The 18,183-nt window shown below is 44.4% G+C and overlaps 1 protein-coding gene across 1 annotated transcript in view; it reads left to right on the top strand.

The window, feature by feature from the left end:
* LOC147748519 (coiled-coil domain-containing protein 159-like) overlaps positions 1-18,183 on the top strand; it is a 190,241-nt gene that overhangs the window by 123,691 nt on the left and 48,367 nt on the right. The window contains exons 8-9 of the mRNA XM_086962771.1: positions 673-868; positions 3,416-3,483. Coding sequence (XP_086818897.1) covers positions 673-868; positions 3,416-3,483 — 264 coding nt within the window. The remainder of the gene's footprint in view (positions 1-672; positions 869-3,415; positions 3,484-18,183) is intronic.

Below are 18,183 nucleotides of genomic sequence, written 5' to 3'. Positions count from 1 at the left end.
ACTGGTAAATGACTGATTTTGGAGCACTGGATTCATTTCAGACTTGGAGCTCAGATGTAATTCCAGATTTAGAGTGGTGGTTCATGGAATATGGCCAATATGTAGCCACTCACATAGGGCCCCATTTTATCAAAGAAAAGTAAAGGCACCAGTGTTGTAGCCAGTCATCCATGACCTCCCATGTATTTGACTAATTGTTCTGGCTGGTCAAAGCCTATTCATTTGATCAAACCTGAGACTCCCCTCACAGCTGAAGTCACTGTGGTCAACGATTGCAGCCAACTTGTGCACCCGCTTTCACTGTTAACTACATTTCCAGTACCCCCATGCATAGTATATTGGTGAAGTAGGTGGAATATGTTCCTTTGCCAATTAACATTCACTCTTCCTCCTTTTATCACTCTGTCATGTCTAGTTATAAGTTCCTTCTTCTTGACCCCTACTCAAAATTAATTCTCTCACCCCCAAAGGATTGTTTTAAATCTGTTGAATGCTACACAGCCACTCTACTATTTGTTGCCTGACTTGATCCTACCTCTTGCTTCCATACTGAAGTCACCATCTCTGAACCCCCTGCCCCACTGCATTGAGGACCATCACAGTTTTCATTAACCTTTCTCCTTTCGCCTTGCAATCCTTCCTGTCTTGTTCTCTGCCATGATGTGTTCCCAGAGGAGGTGAAGCGGATAGCGAGCCCAGCGAGTGAAGACAAGTTGGAATGCCTCATGGACCAAAAGATTCAAGATGTCTGGCGGTCCATGGCGAAAGAGGTGTCCCACCTGCAGGAGTACATCAAACAGAGAGCCGACATTGAGCAATGCAACAGGAACGAAGCAGTAGAAAACCTGTCGCAGGAAATCCAGGAGAGGTGATTCTTTTTTGGGGGGAGGGGGTTTTACTCTGCTAGTCTGCTGTCTGTTACCAAGCAACTGAATGAGAGTACAGAGAAATGTAAATACAGACAGCACATTTAGAATAGACAGCACAGGAAAAGGACCCTGGAGAGAAGTGACACCCATAGAAATGGGACTAGAAGACAATGAAGGGCTAGGGCTAAGGTCATACTGCAGTAAGAAGGAAATGTCAGAAAGGAACAGCAGACAGGAGAAGTGTAGGGTGGCTGGCAGCGACTGGTACATGACAGGCAAAATAACTGAGGCTGTGGGGTGTGGCTTATTCCCTTTGATGTGCTGTACAGAGGGAATAGGCTAAACCCCAATTGCAAGCTTCACTGGATACTACCAAGGTGATGGTCTCAGCGACGCTCTTAAGAAGTATAGTAAAAATGCAAAGTTATTCACTTGGAATCCTTCAGTGTGGTTGCTGACTATTAGAGGTTCTACTAGGACGACCGCGCTATAACCTGGATGACACTTTGCACAAAAACAGTTAGGACAAACTCACATACATACACAAGGACAAATACCAGCTGGAGACACAACTAAGGGGCATATGTATCAAGCCCTTTTCCCATTCGCAAAAGGGCCGATTCTCAGAATTGGCCTCTTTGCGAACGGGAAAATGCCCTTTGGGATGTATCATCCCAAAAGGGCATTGCAAAATAGGGAATCGCAAAATTTGCGATTCCTTATTTTGCGAAAGCATTGAAGGAATCGCAAATTGCGATTCCTTAAATGCGATGTAACAAGCACCCTAGTTGTGCGATTTCTCCTTTAGAAATCACGAATTACCACCAACTTCATGTTGGTGTTAATTTGCGATTTGTTTGAAAAAATCACTTTTTGGCATTTTTCAACGTGCCTTGTGGCCCACATACATGCCCTTTGGGCATGTATGTGCACCATATGTGCACATGTGCTAATTTCAGGGGTGCATCAGGGTGTTCTTATGACACCCTTGCACCCTTGAAATTATTCTCAATTTGCGATTCTTTAATTGCGAATCGCAAATTGAGAATGCCTTCCTATTCCTTCCTATGGGCCTCCTGGCCCAAAGGAATGAATGGGAATGTATTCCTTAATTGCGATTCGCAATTTGCTAATTGCAATTAAGGAATGCCAAGGAATCGCTAACTATTTGCAAATTATTAATTACATCTCGTTTACGATTCTCAAATAGCGATTCTCAAAAAATCGCTATTTGAGAATCGCAAATAGAGTATTTGATACATATGCCCCTTAACCATTTGGAGCAGTTGCTCTACGCCACCACGCTGGGTCTCTGGAGTTCTAACAATGACAACTTTAGGCCCTAGGACCAGGTGAGAACACATTTGGGAGAGCGAATGGAGCAGAAGGGACGTGAGGGAAACAAGGCTACTCGTTTAGTTGGGTTTGAACTGAAGTGAGACAGCTTAGCGTGGATACAAGGAACACAGGCTAGTGGGAATCAAATTGACAAAATGCTAAAAGGTGCAGATTGTGAGGATATTGGAATCCTGCAGGCAAAGTGAAGGAGCTAATGTGCAGATATGGCTACCAACTCAGCAGAAATAGAACAGAATGAATCACTGCCAAGCCAGCACATGGAATGGAATTTGTAGCTAAAATACCAAACCAAAAACCCTTGGTGCTTGCAAGCAAAAGGAAGCTTAAAAACTTGGAAACTTGGATGCTTGAGAACTGGGAAATGCTAGCTACCAAAATATTCTGTAAAAAATGGTTCAAAGAACCATAATGGAAGCATAGCGTGGGACGTCAAAACAGGGGTGCTAACCCACTGGATAACTTTAGCGTGAATCAGGAGTAAATAGATCCCGAAGCAATAAACAGAGGTGATCTTTCCAAGGTTTAAGTACAGATGATTAGATTGAGCTTCAGGCATTGAATCCCTTAATGATCACCATTCAAAAACTAAATCTTACACATGAAATCCACAAGAGGAATTATTCTGCTAGACTCTTGTGCTGTATACAAACTCACTGAAAGTAAGAGCTAGAGAAGAGAGGAAAAGTATCTCCTTTACTGTGTTCATTCATCCAACAAGCATTAGACCGGATATACACTTTCAACATCCCCATCACATTAGGTGCATACCATATCTCCTGCTCGGATCGTCGTCACCTCTGCAGCTGATCGACATCTTACATTACATTAGAGTCTCACGTCACACCTGTGGGCGGATCTATTATATCCTCTTGACACACCCGTGGGTAAATCTCCATTTGGATTGTTTTGCCTCAGCTATGGGTAGATTTCCTCTTAGAGCTTTTTATCTCACATGAGAGTAGGTCTAGTTTACCCATCATGTTTGTGGTTAGATCTAGTACTTCACCTTCCATCTCACCTGTTGCTCTGGTACCTGGGCCTGTCAGCAGCTGATATACACGCAAGGGCCCCGTCCACCCCAGGACACACACCTGTGTAGCCATCTGTGACATAATTTGCTGTAAGCTACTATTGCTCAATCCAACGGCTGTCCTCTATTTTTGTTTTTACCCCCTGTGGATGCACAGCAAGAAATTCTTATGGGAGGAACTGGAGAGTCTGCGAGCTGACCTGGAGCAGGTTCAAGTAAAATTAGGCAAGTATTTTACATGTCATTTGGGCACTAGCCGAGATGTGAACTTCTGCTGCCTGCAAGGTCCCTGTTTTGTGTGTGAAGAAATGATGGCACTGCTGTGTGTGCGCTGCCTGTTCTGCATCAGAGGAAAGATTGCACTACTGCTGCCTATGCAGCCCTGTTCTGTGTGTGAGGGAAGCTCATATTGCTTTTGTCTTTTCTCAACTGATTTTGTCGGCCATTAAAAATTAAACGCTGGTGCCTGCGCTGTACCTGTTGTGTATGTGAGGGACAATCTGATTCTGTGTGTGAAGGAAGCTTGCAGCCTTTATCTCCACACTGTTTGTGTTCTTTGTGTGAGTGGGGGCTGGGGGTTGCACTGCTGCTACCTCTGCTCTACCAATTGTGTGTGATAGAAGCATCACCCCCTCACAGGCCAGTATAAGATGGCAGAGTGTGCACTTTCTCATTTTTAGGTCTCGCCTGAGCCAGCGCATTCACTGCAAGACATTTACTAAGTGTTTTTTTTCAAAGTGCTACCACACACTTTTGCTGGCTTCAAGCTTGCGGTTATGCGCGCGTGCACGCGCGCATCCGCCATCTGGCTATTTGTTATGGCTCATTAAGCCTTACAGCGTGCTGCTCGCCTTCAACGCTTCCCCGCCCTTCCCCTGCTGCGTCTCGCGTTATTGGGAAACACATGTGCAAACTCGGTGCTTTCACTTCCGCCATGGCGGGCGCTCGCGCCTGCACCACTTTCAAAGCCGGGCTGGTCTTGTTCTATGCCGTCGGGCGCGCGCGCACCTCAATTAACTTTCGCTCCACTATTCGGCTTCCTTCCGTTGACTGGCTCCCTGACTCCACTGGTTGACTTTGACAGTAACTTATCTATAATCAGTGGGAACAGGGCCGGTGAGATAAACAGACTTCTGTTGCCGCAAGCCACTCGGTCTGTAGTTTGCGTCACAAGCGTATCGACTCCTACGCCCTCCTCCTTTCAACACGGCTCTGTCACTCTGCTGACACTGTTGGCTCGCTTGTGTCATTATCGCTTCTGCTGTGCTCTCACAACATAACTCAACAGGGCTGGCCCGCCAGTGAGTGTGACGTGCTACCCCTCCAAACCTTCACTTACACGGAGCCCTGTTCCGTCTTCTATGCGGGTTGCAGGACTGGCAGTCTGTCCCCTCTTCACCCGCCACAGACTGGGCTTCATTACCATTTAGGAAGCCGGGGCACAATACAAGCACCGAGCTGCTGACAGGGTTCTGAAAGAGCATGTGCTTTGTCCCACTCCGATGTGGGTTTTGGCGAAAAGTAATCCACCGAATAGTTTCAAATATTATTACAGTTATGGAATGTGTTATTGTGTAGTGTATTATTTGTGTTTTCTCCAGGCATTTGGTCTTTTGCTAAAATGCCAAGAGGGCGAATTTTTGCTTCAGAAGGAATAGTTTCCCAAACCATGAATATGTGCGCCTCTGTGCCTGCTTCATTGTAAGAATTTCAACACATTCTTTAACGTTGTATATCCAGTCAAAAGTGGTCTCTGATTGAATGAAGGCTTGATTTTCATTGCAGCCGAAGGCGGTGTTTGTGTGTTGTGTCGTTAGTCAACTGCACAGTAGCGAAGTCACCACTGCCTTGCCCCCACAGTTTTTTTAAGGGAGGTTTTGTCTCCATGGTGAGATTGGGATGGGTGAGCGTGGTGATCTGACCGTTTCCTCACAAAACATTTTGTAGACTACCTGAGAGCTTCTATGGGAGAGCTTCCCTGCTCGAAGCCTTGATTGAAATGTGACAGGCATTGCCCAAAGTAACGACCCTTATGTATCACACACACAGATATAACTGCTTAAGGTTCTGGTAAAAACAAGTAAATATTCCCAAACGACATGAAATAGTTAAAACCAGTCCCTTATTCTTTACAGTGTTCATCTAATCCGCCTAATCTACCTTTTTATAGTTAAATTGGGCGTGCATTTCAATGCAAGGTATCCTTTTTTAACAACTTTGGTAGGTGGAGAGGTATAATATAAATCTTATGCATCTCCTGAATTTATCAGTAGTGTATTGTAGCATTTATATGGGGCTTCAGGGCAGCAGTCGAAACAGAATGGATACTTTGAACTGAAGTACAATGGGATGGACCATCACTGAGTGTGGGGGCGAGGTCAGAGACGTGACAAAAAGAAGGAAATGTGTGTCAACTATTTTGTTTACTTTTCACCTATATATAATGCAAACATCGTAATGAAAATAAATGCCAGCTAAACTAATCTATGAAATACGTTGTTCTGCTTTAAAAGCACCGTTGGCTAATACATTCACTTCTCAATGTGTATACCTGAAGGGTCCCTGATTTTAATCTTGACTGGGGCACTGGGGAATAGTGACATACATATATTTATAGCTGGCGTCAGAGCCTGTGACAGAAAGTACTGTGAATATGCAAGTCTTTAGTTAAGAAAAGGAATTACACAATGCAGAATGGCAATTGCTGACCTTTGGGGTCAATTCCTACTATACCACACACTGACTCGTATCTTGCACACTAACTGGAATGCTGTGGCAATACAAACGCCAAATCAATGCTGTTGTACAGAACCTCACCGTCATAAGCAATATGTGGAGACTAATTGTCTGGTTGGCAAAAGCTATTGGATAGCACATTCAGTCAGGGCGCAAGTCCTAAACAAGCATTGGCATAGTTAGTAGGTCTCGACTTTGGGGCCTTATAAGTGTTTAACTATCCAACAGTTAATGTTGTTGCACCAAGGATATTTTGCTGCATAACTAAATACTTATAATGTCCCAAAAGCGAGACCTATTGGCTATGCTAATGCTTGTTTTATTTCTTATGTAGTGTACACATTCTCTGTGCCAATCACAAGATTCTCTTCTAGAAGTGGTAATAAATATGTAATGGTGGGAGTGAGTGGCTTTCAGCTGCCCAACGCTGCTGAGGACCATTTTGCCCTCTTTTGGCTAGAGGCCACTGGTCTACAGTAACCCACAGTGCTACACCTTCACCCAACTCCAAAGAATTGGTGGTGATTGAGGTTTCTGGTCATACAATCAGTGAAAGTATACCCCTTATGAAGATCTGAGGCGTAAGCCGACTGTTGTGGACGATTGCTGACTGTTGCTTCAGACTAGTCGAGAAGCAAGGGGTGGGCATGTCTCTGATAATGTATCCAGAGCTCGTAGAGGTAGAGTTGAAACAATGTAAACCTACCCCCTCAAGCAACCAAGAAGCCAGAGGTACCAGAAGCTCCTGAATCCTCCTGAGATTAGTCTGTCAATCAGAAGAGTGAGAAACCGGAAGCATGAGTAGAGGCAATACATTTTGGAGAGAGAAGGGACGTTTGGTGAATCCCTTATATTTTGAATCTTCAAGAGGGAACGAGCTAAGTGCTTTGAGGTGTTCACCATGAACCTAATATTAGATAGAATGTCTCTAACCCAACTGAAGACATCTGCTTCATTAACTGAGCAGACAAGACACCTCCTGCCAGTGTCCGGCAAGCACTTCTGCTTCATGGTTAGCACTGTCTGCATCCCAACAGGAAGTTCCAGGTACACTCTTGGTAGTCCTGGGCATAGTCCTTTTTACAACATAGTGGCGCTATTTTAGAACAGAATGTGGAAATATGCCTCCTCCCAAGGTTTGCTCTTAAAATTTCCTAGAAATCATATGCTTTGCCTTTAGAGACTAAGGGCCTAATATATCTTAGCGGAGAGGGAACTCTGTTGCACCAGTGATGGAGTTCCCTACCCGCAAAGATTATGATCAGATCACCCAATTTAAATTCAGGCAGAGCAGAGTTTGACGACAGCGGAAACTACTCACTCTCCACTGTGGTCAAACTCCTCTGACGGCTCGACGGAGTAAGGGCCGTCGGAGGTTTGCTTAATTTAGATGGGCAGACATATAGCCATTTTCGATTTCCTTCACTGCCAGGAATAAACTTGAAGGTAAGAGGCTCTGAAAAGTGCTCAATTCTCCCCTTGCCGTGGTGAGGAGGGCATTGTTTTTTAATTTTGAAAAGCAAATCATGCTTTGATTTTTTTTTTTTAAATAGCAAAAATAAATAACTTTGAGGTATGGCTCTGTCATGTTTGAAGGAGCCGTTCGCCAAAGGTGCAATGCATTGGCAGGAATCACCATCACGGCAGTTCCTGTCAATGATTGAAATGCTTTTTGTGCCAGCAGACATTTCATAATTTGGCGGAGGGCACCACCATCAGGGTGCCAAAGTAATTTACTCTGTTGCTCTGGGGGCGGGCGGGCGGGCTGTCTACCAAATTATAAATCAGGCCGTAAGCCTATTTTCTTAGTTCTCACCCGAAAATGTTGAGATGGTAGAAACCTACAATAGAGTTTTCTTTTTCTGAAGGAGGATGAAGGGGAGGGTCTAAGCTGGAAGATGGGTCAAGTCAGACTGAACTGTTGACTGGAGGGATGATCTTGAATTAGGACTCTCTGAGACCAGCCAGGCTTTCAGTGTCTTTGCCTGCAACCCTGTGTCTGTGACTGCCTTAGCTCATATTATGATGGTTAGAAGACTCTCAGCCCCCATTCCTCTTGGATAACTTGGACAATTAGGGCTTCTTGTTAGGGGTTGAAAATCGCCTGTTGAACTGCCTGCTTCTAGAGAAGTTGATTTTGCCAGGAAGTTTTATTTGTCCCTATATTCTGGAAAATTGATGTGTGAAGCCACCCAATTGTCAGAAATAGAAGCCTCCCAAACACTAACAAAAACAATAGATGATCCACATTGGAGGGAGGTGGAGACTGTAGACTTTACCCTAGGGATGGACACTTCCAGGGCATTGTCAGAGCTTTTCATGAAAGGACTTTATCAGCTTCTTATCTTTAGCATCCTGTTTGACAAGCTCGCTAACTTCTAGCAAAAGAATGTTTGACTTAAATTGTAAATCTCAAAAGTGATGTCGCATCACCCTTCCATGACCACTTACAATATTGGTGTCCTGACACCACTTCAGAATCTGCCACATGAGTTGCTGGTTTGAGACCATCCGAATCTCCAACAGATAGCAATTTCAGATATTTCTCCATAGTTTCAAGAATTGTGCCACCATCCTTACTTTCATCCTCAAGAACAAGCAAGGAATGGAAATTTCTCATTAACAGGCTGTGTAGACACGTTACGTTTCAGAGTGTATGGGAAAGATGGCTCCTGAGTGATCATGTTTAAGGGCAACCTTCTCTCTCTCGTCTACCGGATCTATAGACACTGCATCTTCCGTAGCTACGTTGGTGCACCCTGCCAAGCTGAGAGGAAGGCAATCCACTATCGTTTCTGCAAACTCTTCAGAAAATCACTGCACGCGGTATGGGTCTTCATCAGGAAAATGCATCATCCACAGCTGTGAGATCAGAAGATTGAAAAGGCTAAAGAGCATCCCGAAAGCCCTCATTGGAGATCACCTCTGCTAATACGTCTCTCTTAATATTTTTGCTCCAGGAATCACAATCCTGCTTTTTCCTCTGCATCTGACATAACATTCCTCCTCTGGATTGGTTTACAGTAGGAGGAGGGACGGGTTATTCGGTGTGTAGAGCAGCATTCACTGTGGCTTCAATTAAGGCTCCTCTCACTTAGAGGGCGGAAACTGGGGCCCAGAGATAGGAGCCAGAACTGAGTCAGGTACAGGCGAGGTTGGTTGATCAACAGGAGAAGGAGAATGTTGATGCTCCTTACAGTGTTTGCAGCATGAACCGCACCTCCTCTACCTATAGACGAGTCGGTGACAAGGTTCCATTCCTCAACGTCATAGAACGTTCATGGCACTCGATCGCAGAGTGTCATCAAGAGAAAAAAACTACTCGCCCTTCATATGCAGCGTTCTTCTTTTGAAGCCACATTCTCCAATATGACCTCTGTATGGAAGTCATTATTCATGACCCAGAAGCAACTCTTCTTTTCTTTATAGCATGAGGGCTGGGAGCCGCTCAACATGACCGGCAAAGGTACTGGGATAATGCACCTGCACAGTGAGTCTTCTTACAGGGTTCTCAGATGTTGCCAACTACCAAAGGATCCTGCAAAGCGGAAGCAGCAACTACAGAATTCCAATCAAATCTTCAGAAACCAAAGAAGAAAACATCATTAGTTAACCTTACCCGTACCTTTGTCCCCCTACCAAATATACCTTCAGTAGAGACAGGTAAAAAAACAGACAGGGCTTCTATTAAAGGGGAAGAACACAATGCTTTAAAACGTTGTTTGTTATTGGTTGCTTACCAATGCTTGTGAAGCATCAGTAGAACCTCATTATACATTAGGACTGTGATGAGGATGAGTTAGCGTGACAATCGTGCAGGTTCTTGCAGGTTTAGCCCACATTTGGGGGGCCTGTCCCGTTCCCTGCACTCAGCTCATGTGGGAAGAAAATGCCCCTCTTTTTGCTGATCAGGCTAGCGGCCTGGCAGGGAGACCACATCTCACTGTTTCAGTCACATATGACCTGTTAAAGATGCACCTGTCTGTGGCTGGGAGGGAGGGTCTGCGGCAGAGGATCCTGCACAATGCAGCTTAAGGGCAAGGTCGATTTAAGAGATGGTAATAGGGAAAGTGGTACAAAAGGGGGTGGTGATGGACGGAGCATCTGAATCAATCAAACACTCACACCCAGTCAAAAGATCTGGGTTTAATCCATCACCATTCTTTAGCCCACTCTGCCACCCCAGTTCAGACATGGCTATATGCAAATCAGTCTGACCCTGTGCCTCATGGGAACAGTCCAGCCCGAACTACCAAGCCATGTCTTCCCTGGTCCGGAAACAAGCTTCCGAGGACCGGTTTCTGGCATTCCAGCCGTCTTCAGCCCGGCTTGCTTGATTCCAGTGGCAAAGTGAGCAAGGGACTCACGTCTGAGCATACCCTGCCACACTTATGGCGGCCAAAAGTGGTACAAAAGGGGGTGGTGATGAACGGAGCATCTGAATCAATCAAACACTCACACCCAGTCAAAAGATCTGGGTTTAATCCATCACCGTTCTTTAGCCCACTCTGCCACCCCAGTTCAGACATAGCTATATGTAAATCAGTCTGACCCTGTGCCTAATTGGAACAGTCCAGCCCGAACTACCAAGCCATGTCTTCCCTGGTCCGGAAACAAGCTTCCGAGGACCGGTTTCTGGCATTCCAGCCGTCTTCAGCCCGGCTTGCTTGAATCCAGTGGCAAAGTGAGCAAGGGACTCACGTCTGAGCATACTATGCCACACTTATGGCGGCCAAAAGCGGTACAAAAGGGGGTGGTGATGGATGGAGCATCTGAATCAATCAAACACTCACACCCAGTCAAAAGATCTGGGTTTAATCCATCACCGTTCTTTAGCCCACTCTGCCACCCCAGTTCAGACATGAGCAAGGGACTCACGTCTGAGCATACCCTGCCACACTTATGGCAGCCAAAAGCGACCGCCATAAGAGTTGCGTGTGCGTTCCCATGCAACTCCCATCGATTTTGATGCATCTCCAGGTTTATAAGAACTTGTAAAACTGGGAAAAATCTTACACCTTCCCAAGGGAGGCGTAATGTTATGTTATGTTATGTTAAATGCTCTTTTATAGCGCACAAACTCACCCAGGGGCATCTCAGCGCTTGCCTAGCAATATCTCAGAGGGATGGAGGAGAGAAGAGGTAAAGGTTGTTTAGTACAAAAAGGCTTTCAGCTGTTTCCTAAAGATACAGTAAGTCTCCATTTTGCGCACTCGGGTAACTCATTCCAACCAGGACAACCCTTTCCACGGGTTGGAGGAAGATGGCGGCAGGCTAACGCCGGCTGCGAGAGCACGTCCTTGACCTGGGAGAGACTGCCGAGTGAGACTGCGGTGTCAGTGCCTGCAGCAGCAGCAGCGAGATTCAGGGATCTAAGCGGTGAGATTATGCGGGGGTTTTTGTTAAGAAAATAATGGCTCGGGATTTTGACGGTTCTATTTGATTTTCCTTCGAGCTGCCGCCGAGTGGGAACCCAGGGGCGCTAGGACCTGCGCACGCATGGGACGACCCGGGGAGAGTTTCACGAAAGACGCGACGCTACGGGCAGCTGCAGAGCAGCGCGGCGCCTGGAGTTTGGCAAGAGTCTGGTACAGGACACGAGCGACAGCGGCGAGGATTTACCTATATGGCAGCTGTAGAGGCAGGCTAGCGGCGAACACGGTGAGCGTGATCAGTTCCCCTTATGAAAAGCAAAAAGGGGGGCTGCTGAACGATATATTGGTATTTAAGGAAAGTGTGGAGCACTGGGAGCGGATTAGTGTAGCGTCAGTGGTGGAGATAAAGGGTCAGGCTCCAGCAGAGTATAGGAGCCCCGAAGGAATGGACATTGGGACAGCATCAACCATAACTGGTATTGAGGAGAGGTCGTGTCCATTGCAGGGGAGTCAGGGTAAAAAGGGCCAGGAGAGCCAGAAAAACGGAGGGGCAGGCATAACATTAAAACAGACTCCAGGAGTTATTGTCCCCCCCAGTAGCTAGGAATAGATACCTCCTGCGCTCCTTACACGATAAAGAGCTGCTACTCTCAGGAAGTAATGGACCAGGCTGCCCAGCCACATTAACCCCTTTAACCCCGAAACAGAAGGAAAAAGAAAAAAGTAAACTAGGGGATTGTAAAAAGCAGAAGAGAGGTTGTATTATTGCCAAATCAGCTAAACCTCCTCCCTCTTTGGTATCCTACTTTAAGATAATGGAGAAGACAGTCTCCAGCCCTATATTAAACATTGGATCAGGTCCAAAAGGGAGTGGTGGGCAAATGGAGCAAGTAGAGCAAGCGAGTACTGGTGCAGGCACAGGACAGACCCCCCCGGTTAATGCATTTGGAGACTCTTCACAATTAAATGTTACGCTCCAGAACAAATATGCCCCTCTGCTGTTGGACCCTGAGACTGACCTGGGAGATCTAGGGGGGACCCCAGAAGAACTTGAGCTCGAGACAGCACCCATATCTATATCTTCTTCTGTACCCATATCTGCATCCATGTCCATGTCAGCATCAGCATCATCATCAGATGAACCGCGGAAAGAGAATCAAAGCTTAGAGACCCTTCTACTTACTCTGAGGGAAGATCTTCTGGCAAGTTTGCTCCCTAAATTTGCAACATCGGAAGCCAACCAGAGTGAGATCACTCGAAAATGCACAAGTTTGGAGAATAAAATGGATGAGATAGGTACTAGAACGGAGGCTTTAGAGGGAGAGGTCGCTACCCTCACAAAAGTGTATGAGGCGCACTCTAAGGCCATAACTGAATTGAAAGAGCAGAACAGGTCTCTACAACTAGATTTGGAGCGATTGGAAATCCATTCCAGGAGAAATAATTTGAAGTTTCTAAAAGTTCCGGAAGGAATAGAAAATGGGGATGTGAATACTCTAGTATGCAAATTACTGCGAGAAGGTGTATTGAAAGATAGACCAGACATTGAATTGGAAAAGGAGATCCAAAGAGCGCACAGGGATCCATTTTGGCAACATCCTGGGCGAAATGCACCAAGGAAAATCTTAGTAAATTTCCTAACATTCTCGGTAAAGGAGCTGATTCTGAGTAGGGCGCTTACAGATACATCATTGCAGATCAACTCAGTTAAATATTCAATTCGTTCAGATGTAGGCAAGGTAACAGCTCAGCGACAGTGGGAGTTAGGATCACGTATGCAGGAACTAAGAAGTTTTGGTGCTCAAGTCATGATGAAATTCCCAGCATCATTACGAGTTGTTTGGAACAACAAGACTTATAACTTCATTTCCCCACAGGAAGTAGACCGTTTTCTTGAAGCTATGAAGGGTCACCAAGAAGTTCAGCAAGCGCAAAGAGAGGCCCGAAACTAAATATATAAAAAAAAAATTTAAAAAAACATTGTAAAATAGTACAACAAAGAAGAAAAAAAAAAAAAACTTTATATATCACTATTTTCTTTTTTCTTTGGCACTTAAATACACAGATATGAGGTGGAGATAGAGGCATTGACACAGTATATTTAAATACACTAAGGTGCGGCAGAGACTAGGCCAGGGACAAGGCTCTCAACGGCGAAAAGATCGCCAAGGTTCAAGAGGGGGGGTTCCTCAAGGGAGGGGAGGGGGGGGAGGGGTTAAAAAATATAAAAGAAAATTTTCCTCATATATCAATATTATCTGAAATGGCTATGGAAATTATAGGAATAGCAAACAATGATGACAGAAGGAGTGGAATAAACGCAGTGATGGCCATCTTTTTCTTGTTTCTTCTCTATGATCAATGGCGGGGGATAATTTAAAGTTTATAAGCTGGAATGTGAACGGGCTTAGAGAGGATAAAAAGCTGAAAAGAATATGTGAGTTTCTGAGAAAATCAGATGCTCATATTATTATGTTAGAAGAAACACATCTAGACCAGAAAGAATGTAAAATAGCCTTCAAAAATCAAAGATGGATACAAGATCTCCTCTGCTCCAATCAAAGCAGCAAAATAAGGGGTGTGGCTATCATTGTTAGAGTAAATAGTGGGGTAAGGGTGGAAAAGTACGATACTGATGACACTGGAAGATGGCTGACTGCCTTCATAACTATTAATAACATGAGGTTGACATGTGGAGTCTACTATGGTCCGAACCAGGACTGTCCAGATGCATTAATTAGCTTAAAATCTAGTTTATTGGAGCAAGATACACCTATTATCTTAGGAGGTGATTTTAATTTAGTTTTTGATTCAAAACTTGATCGTACCTCTAGGGCTGTCTCTCTCTCTCTACCTAAATCGAAGAGAGAGCTTAAAACTATCATGAAAGAATTTAGTCTGTTAGACGTATGGAGAGTCAAAAACCAGAAAAATAGAGATTACTAATTTTACAGCCACAGGCATAAACATCATTCGCGTATAGATTTTTTCTTAATCGATCAAGAGCTCTTATCTAAAGTCATGACCACTTCCTATGTTCCAGCAATATTATCTGACCACTCAGTAGTAACCCTGTCTATAAAGATTCCACAGGGAGGGCAGGCCAGAAGGTGGACATTAGACAGATCGTTACTACAACAGGAGGAAATAAGGGGAGATCTGAGGAGACAAATGGAGGAATATTTTATGTTTAACAAGGCTACTGCTCCAGAACAAATAGTGTGGGAAGCATTCAAGACCTACTTAAGGGGTCTATTTACCACTATAATGATTAAGAGAAGTAAGAATAGGAAGGACACAGAGAGGAACTCATTACAGGAGATTAAGCAAAAGGAGCAACAGCTGCAGAAGGCTTCACTTGAACAACATGCTAATATACACATCTTACAACAAGAATTAGAAAATTTGAAAGCGAAATATCAGGCGAATCTTGATAAGATCATCAAAGAAAAATTGGATTCAAGTAAACTTAGCAACTTCTCATATGGGGAAAAATGTGGCCGCCTTCTTGCATGGAAGGCTAGGTCTGATAGAGCAAGAAATCAAATCAACGGCCTTAAAGCGCAAAGCTCTGGTGATGTCTCCTATGCTAATGAGGTAATTTCGGAAGAGGCAAGAAGATACATGCAGACCCTATATTCTGAAACCAAGGATAAATCTAATCTGTATGTAGATGGATGGTTGGAGGGGGTCAGATTTCCGCAGTGTCAGGAGGACGACTTTGACTTTGTAAGATCTGAGATAAAAGAGGGGGAAGTCCATAATCAGATGAAGAAGATGGCAAAAGGAAAAGTTGCGGGCCCGGATGGACTCCCTGTGGAGGTATATCAAATCGGTGCGGAGATAATTGTCCCAGTTCTTACTTCTTTGTTTAACAAAATATATCTGGCTGGTGAACCTATTCCAAAGACCTGGTTGGAGGCCTCAGTTGCTTTGATCCTGAAGCCGAATAAGGACCCCCTGACTATTGAATCATATAGGCCAATCTCCCTGCTGAACACTGACTACAAAATCTTTGCAGGAGTCTTGGCGGCGAGGCTGGCCAAAGTGATTAAAACTATTGTACATGAGGATCAGAGGGGTTTCATGCCAGGTAGGCAGATTAACGAGCTGACTTTTCAGGCCATCACAGCAATAGACTATGCTACTGATAAGAAACTTCCGTTGACCATTGTAGCAATAGATGCCGCAAAGGCATTCGATCAGGTAAATTGGGATTATCTCTGGGATGTACTGTCCGGATTCGGTTTACCAACTAACTTCATCACCTCTATAAAAGCACTGTACCTAAACCCAAAGGCAAGGATTTTTGTAAATGGGACGCTCACAGATTGGGTTCAAATATCAAGGGGTACTAGGCAGGGGTGCCCCCTTTCCCCCTTATTGTTTAATTTATATATCGAGCCATTAGTGAATAAATTAAGGGCAGATCATTTAATAAAACCCTTTTCCATAACCGATATGGATCTAAAATTCGCCCTATATGCAGATGACCTTTTAATGTTCACTTCCAATCCTGAGGTAGCAATACCTAGACTTTTTGAACATGCAGAAGCTTTTGGAAAGACCTCTGGATATAGAATAAATAAGGATAAAACGGAAATCATGCAATGGAATGCGGAGGTAGTGTTGCCTGAAGCAAAATTAAGGATGAGGTACCTTGGGATCCAGTTAGTCCAGGACATTACTCAGATATCGAAAGTTAATCTGGACAAGGTGTATAAGGAAATCTGTGGACAATTACAGCGTTGGTCCGGGCTCCCATTAAACATCTTCGGGAGGGTCAATCTTATAAAGATGATTATACTACCAAAGGTAACTTTCCTGTTTAACTCAATACCTTTATCTTTTGATACAAAGGCGGTGGGTAAACTACAAGGAAAAATAGGTTCATTCATCTGGAATTCCAAAATGCCCAGAATTTCTGTTAAAAAGTTAAGAAGACAATTAAAAATGGGAGGTCTGGCGCTACCTGACATATTGCACTATGCCCATTCCTTCCACTTTAAAAATTTCAGCGTTATGGCAGGTAAGGCAGATACATCTTTTTTGGGACGTTTGTTTCAGGCAATATTGCATTGTATCCCCCAAGGCCACGAATACTTCTTATTCAAGTTTGGAGATCCCAGATTTTATAAAAAGGTCAGGCTAAAGGTTTTAGTCACGGCTCTGAAGAATTGGGTTTTCTTTAGGAAAAAATTAAAAATTCCATACTATGCCTCTCAGGCCCCAATATGGGACTCTCCAGGGACCCCAGAATGTCTTAGAGACCAACTGTCAACCCCTCTCAAATTAGCAGGGTTAATGCAGTGGAGAGATTTACAAAACGATCAACAGTTATTGGGGTGGGATTCCCTCTTTATGTTGACGGGAGGAACCCTTACAAGATTTAAATATTACCAGTTGTCAAGCTGGTGGTCTACGGAAAAATGGGATTGTACATCTAACCCGAAATTTGATTTTGTAAATAGAAAGGGGCGTTGGGATAAAGAGCTCGCTTTTTGGTATGAGGCATTGATGGAAAAAGAGGGAATTACTGATTTGGAACTTCAGAATCTCTGGGGAAATGTTGTGGGGCTGGATAGTAACAAACTGGTAGACTTGTGGGGGGATTCTTTTAGCCTGGTGAACGGAATAGTAAAATCAGCTCCTCTTAAACGAAACCATCTGTTCACACTGTACAGGGTGTATTTCTCCCCAAAAAGACTGACAAGGGTCACAAACCTACAATATAGCTGCCCAAGGTGCAAATCTTTAGAGGCAGATGACTTGCATATGTTTGTAGAATGTCCTAGCCTTAACCTGTTTTGGAAAAAAATTGAGGGTTTTTTGATGGATGTGCTAGGAACACGGATTGTGGTCTCACCGGTAATGATCCTGTTCGGTCTGGAGACGGATTACCATCTCGCGAATCAGCAGACTAAATTTATTTTCTATGTGATGCTATTGGCAAGACGAGAAATATGTAAAGTATGGAAATCTGAAGATGCTCCCACTTTTTCAGAGTGTTTAAGGTATATTATATATATTAGTGAGTCTGATATAGCATGTGATAATTCCTCAGAGCCTAAGATCTGGGAGCTCCTTGTGGCATGGCGGAACAGATGAGAGTATTCCGATGATTTCACCTGGGTACTGTCGGTGCTTAGTCCTCAACCAATCCGAGGGTCGCCAAGTCAGAGGCTGAGGTGGATAAAGCAAACAGTAAACACTAGAGGGGAGTATCTTTTTCCTGCCTTCTCTGGCATCGAATTCTGTGGTCGTAACATCGTGATGCCAGGGGGGGGGGGGAGAGGATCTCCGTCTAGAGCACCCAAAAAATTGGTATATGAGGAATACAAAAAAAAAAAAAAAAAAAAAACCTCATTCCAGTACCTTGGCCCTAGGTATGAAAAGGATTTCCCTCTCGATCGGCAGTGCCTGATCCGCGGTACTTGTAGGAGACCCTTTTCTCCTGACCTAAGATATCTGTTAGGAACATACTTAATAAGTCTTTTCTGTAGATATTAAGGCCTCCACCTCCAAGTGCTGTATAAGTGAGACAGCAGATCTTAAAGAAAGATTTTTTCTCACTGTTAGCCAATGAAGTTCCCGCAATAGAGGGGCCGAAGGAGTGCCCTCTGTGCAAATCAGTACCAACCTACCTGTTGTATTTTGAATAACCTGCAATCTGCTCAGCAAGGTCTCTCCTACTCCTGCTAGCAAAGCATTACCATAGTCCAGGCGACTGATAACCATGGCCTGGACCAAGGTTTTATGATGGGCATGGATTCTCCATCTTCCGCAGCAGTCGCAGACTGTAAAAACATGAACT

Source organism: Lissotriton vulgaris, chromosome 1_1, assembly GCF_964263255.1.
Source record: "Lissotriton vulgaris chromosome 1_1, aLisVul1.2, whole genome shotgun sequence".
Taxonomy (NCBI): Eukaryota; Metazoa; Chordata; class Amphibia; order Caudata; family Salamandridae; genus Lissotriton; species Lissotriton vulgaris.
This window is presented reverse-complemented; position numbering and strand designations above follow the sequence as displayed.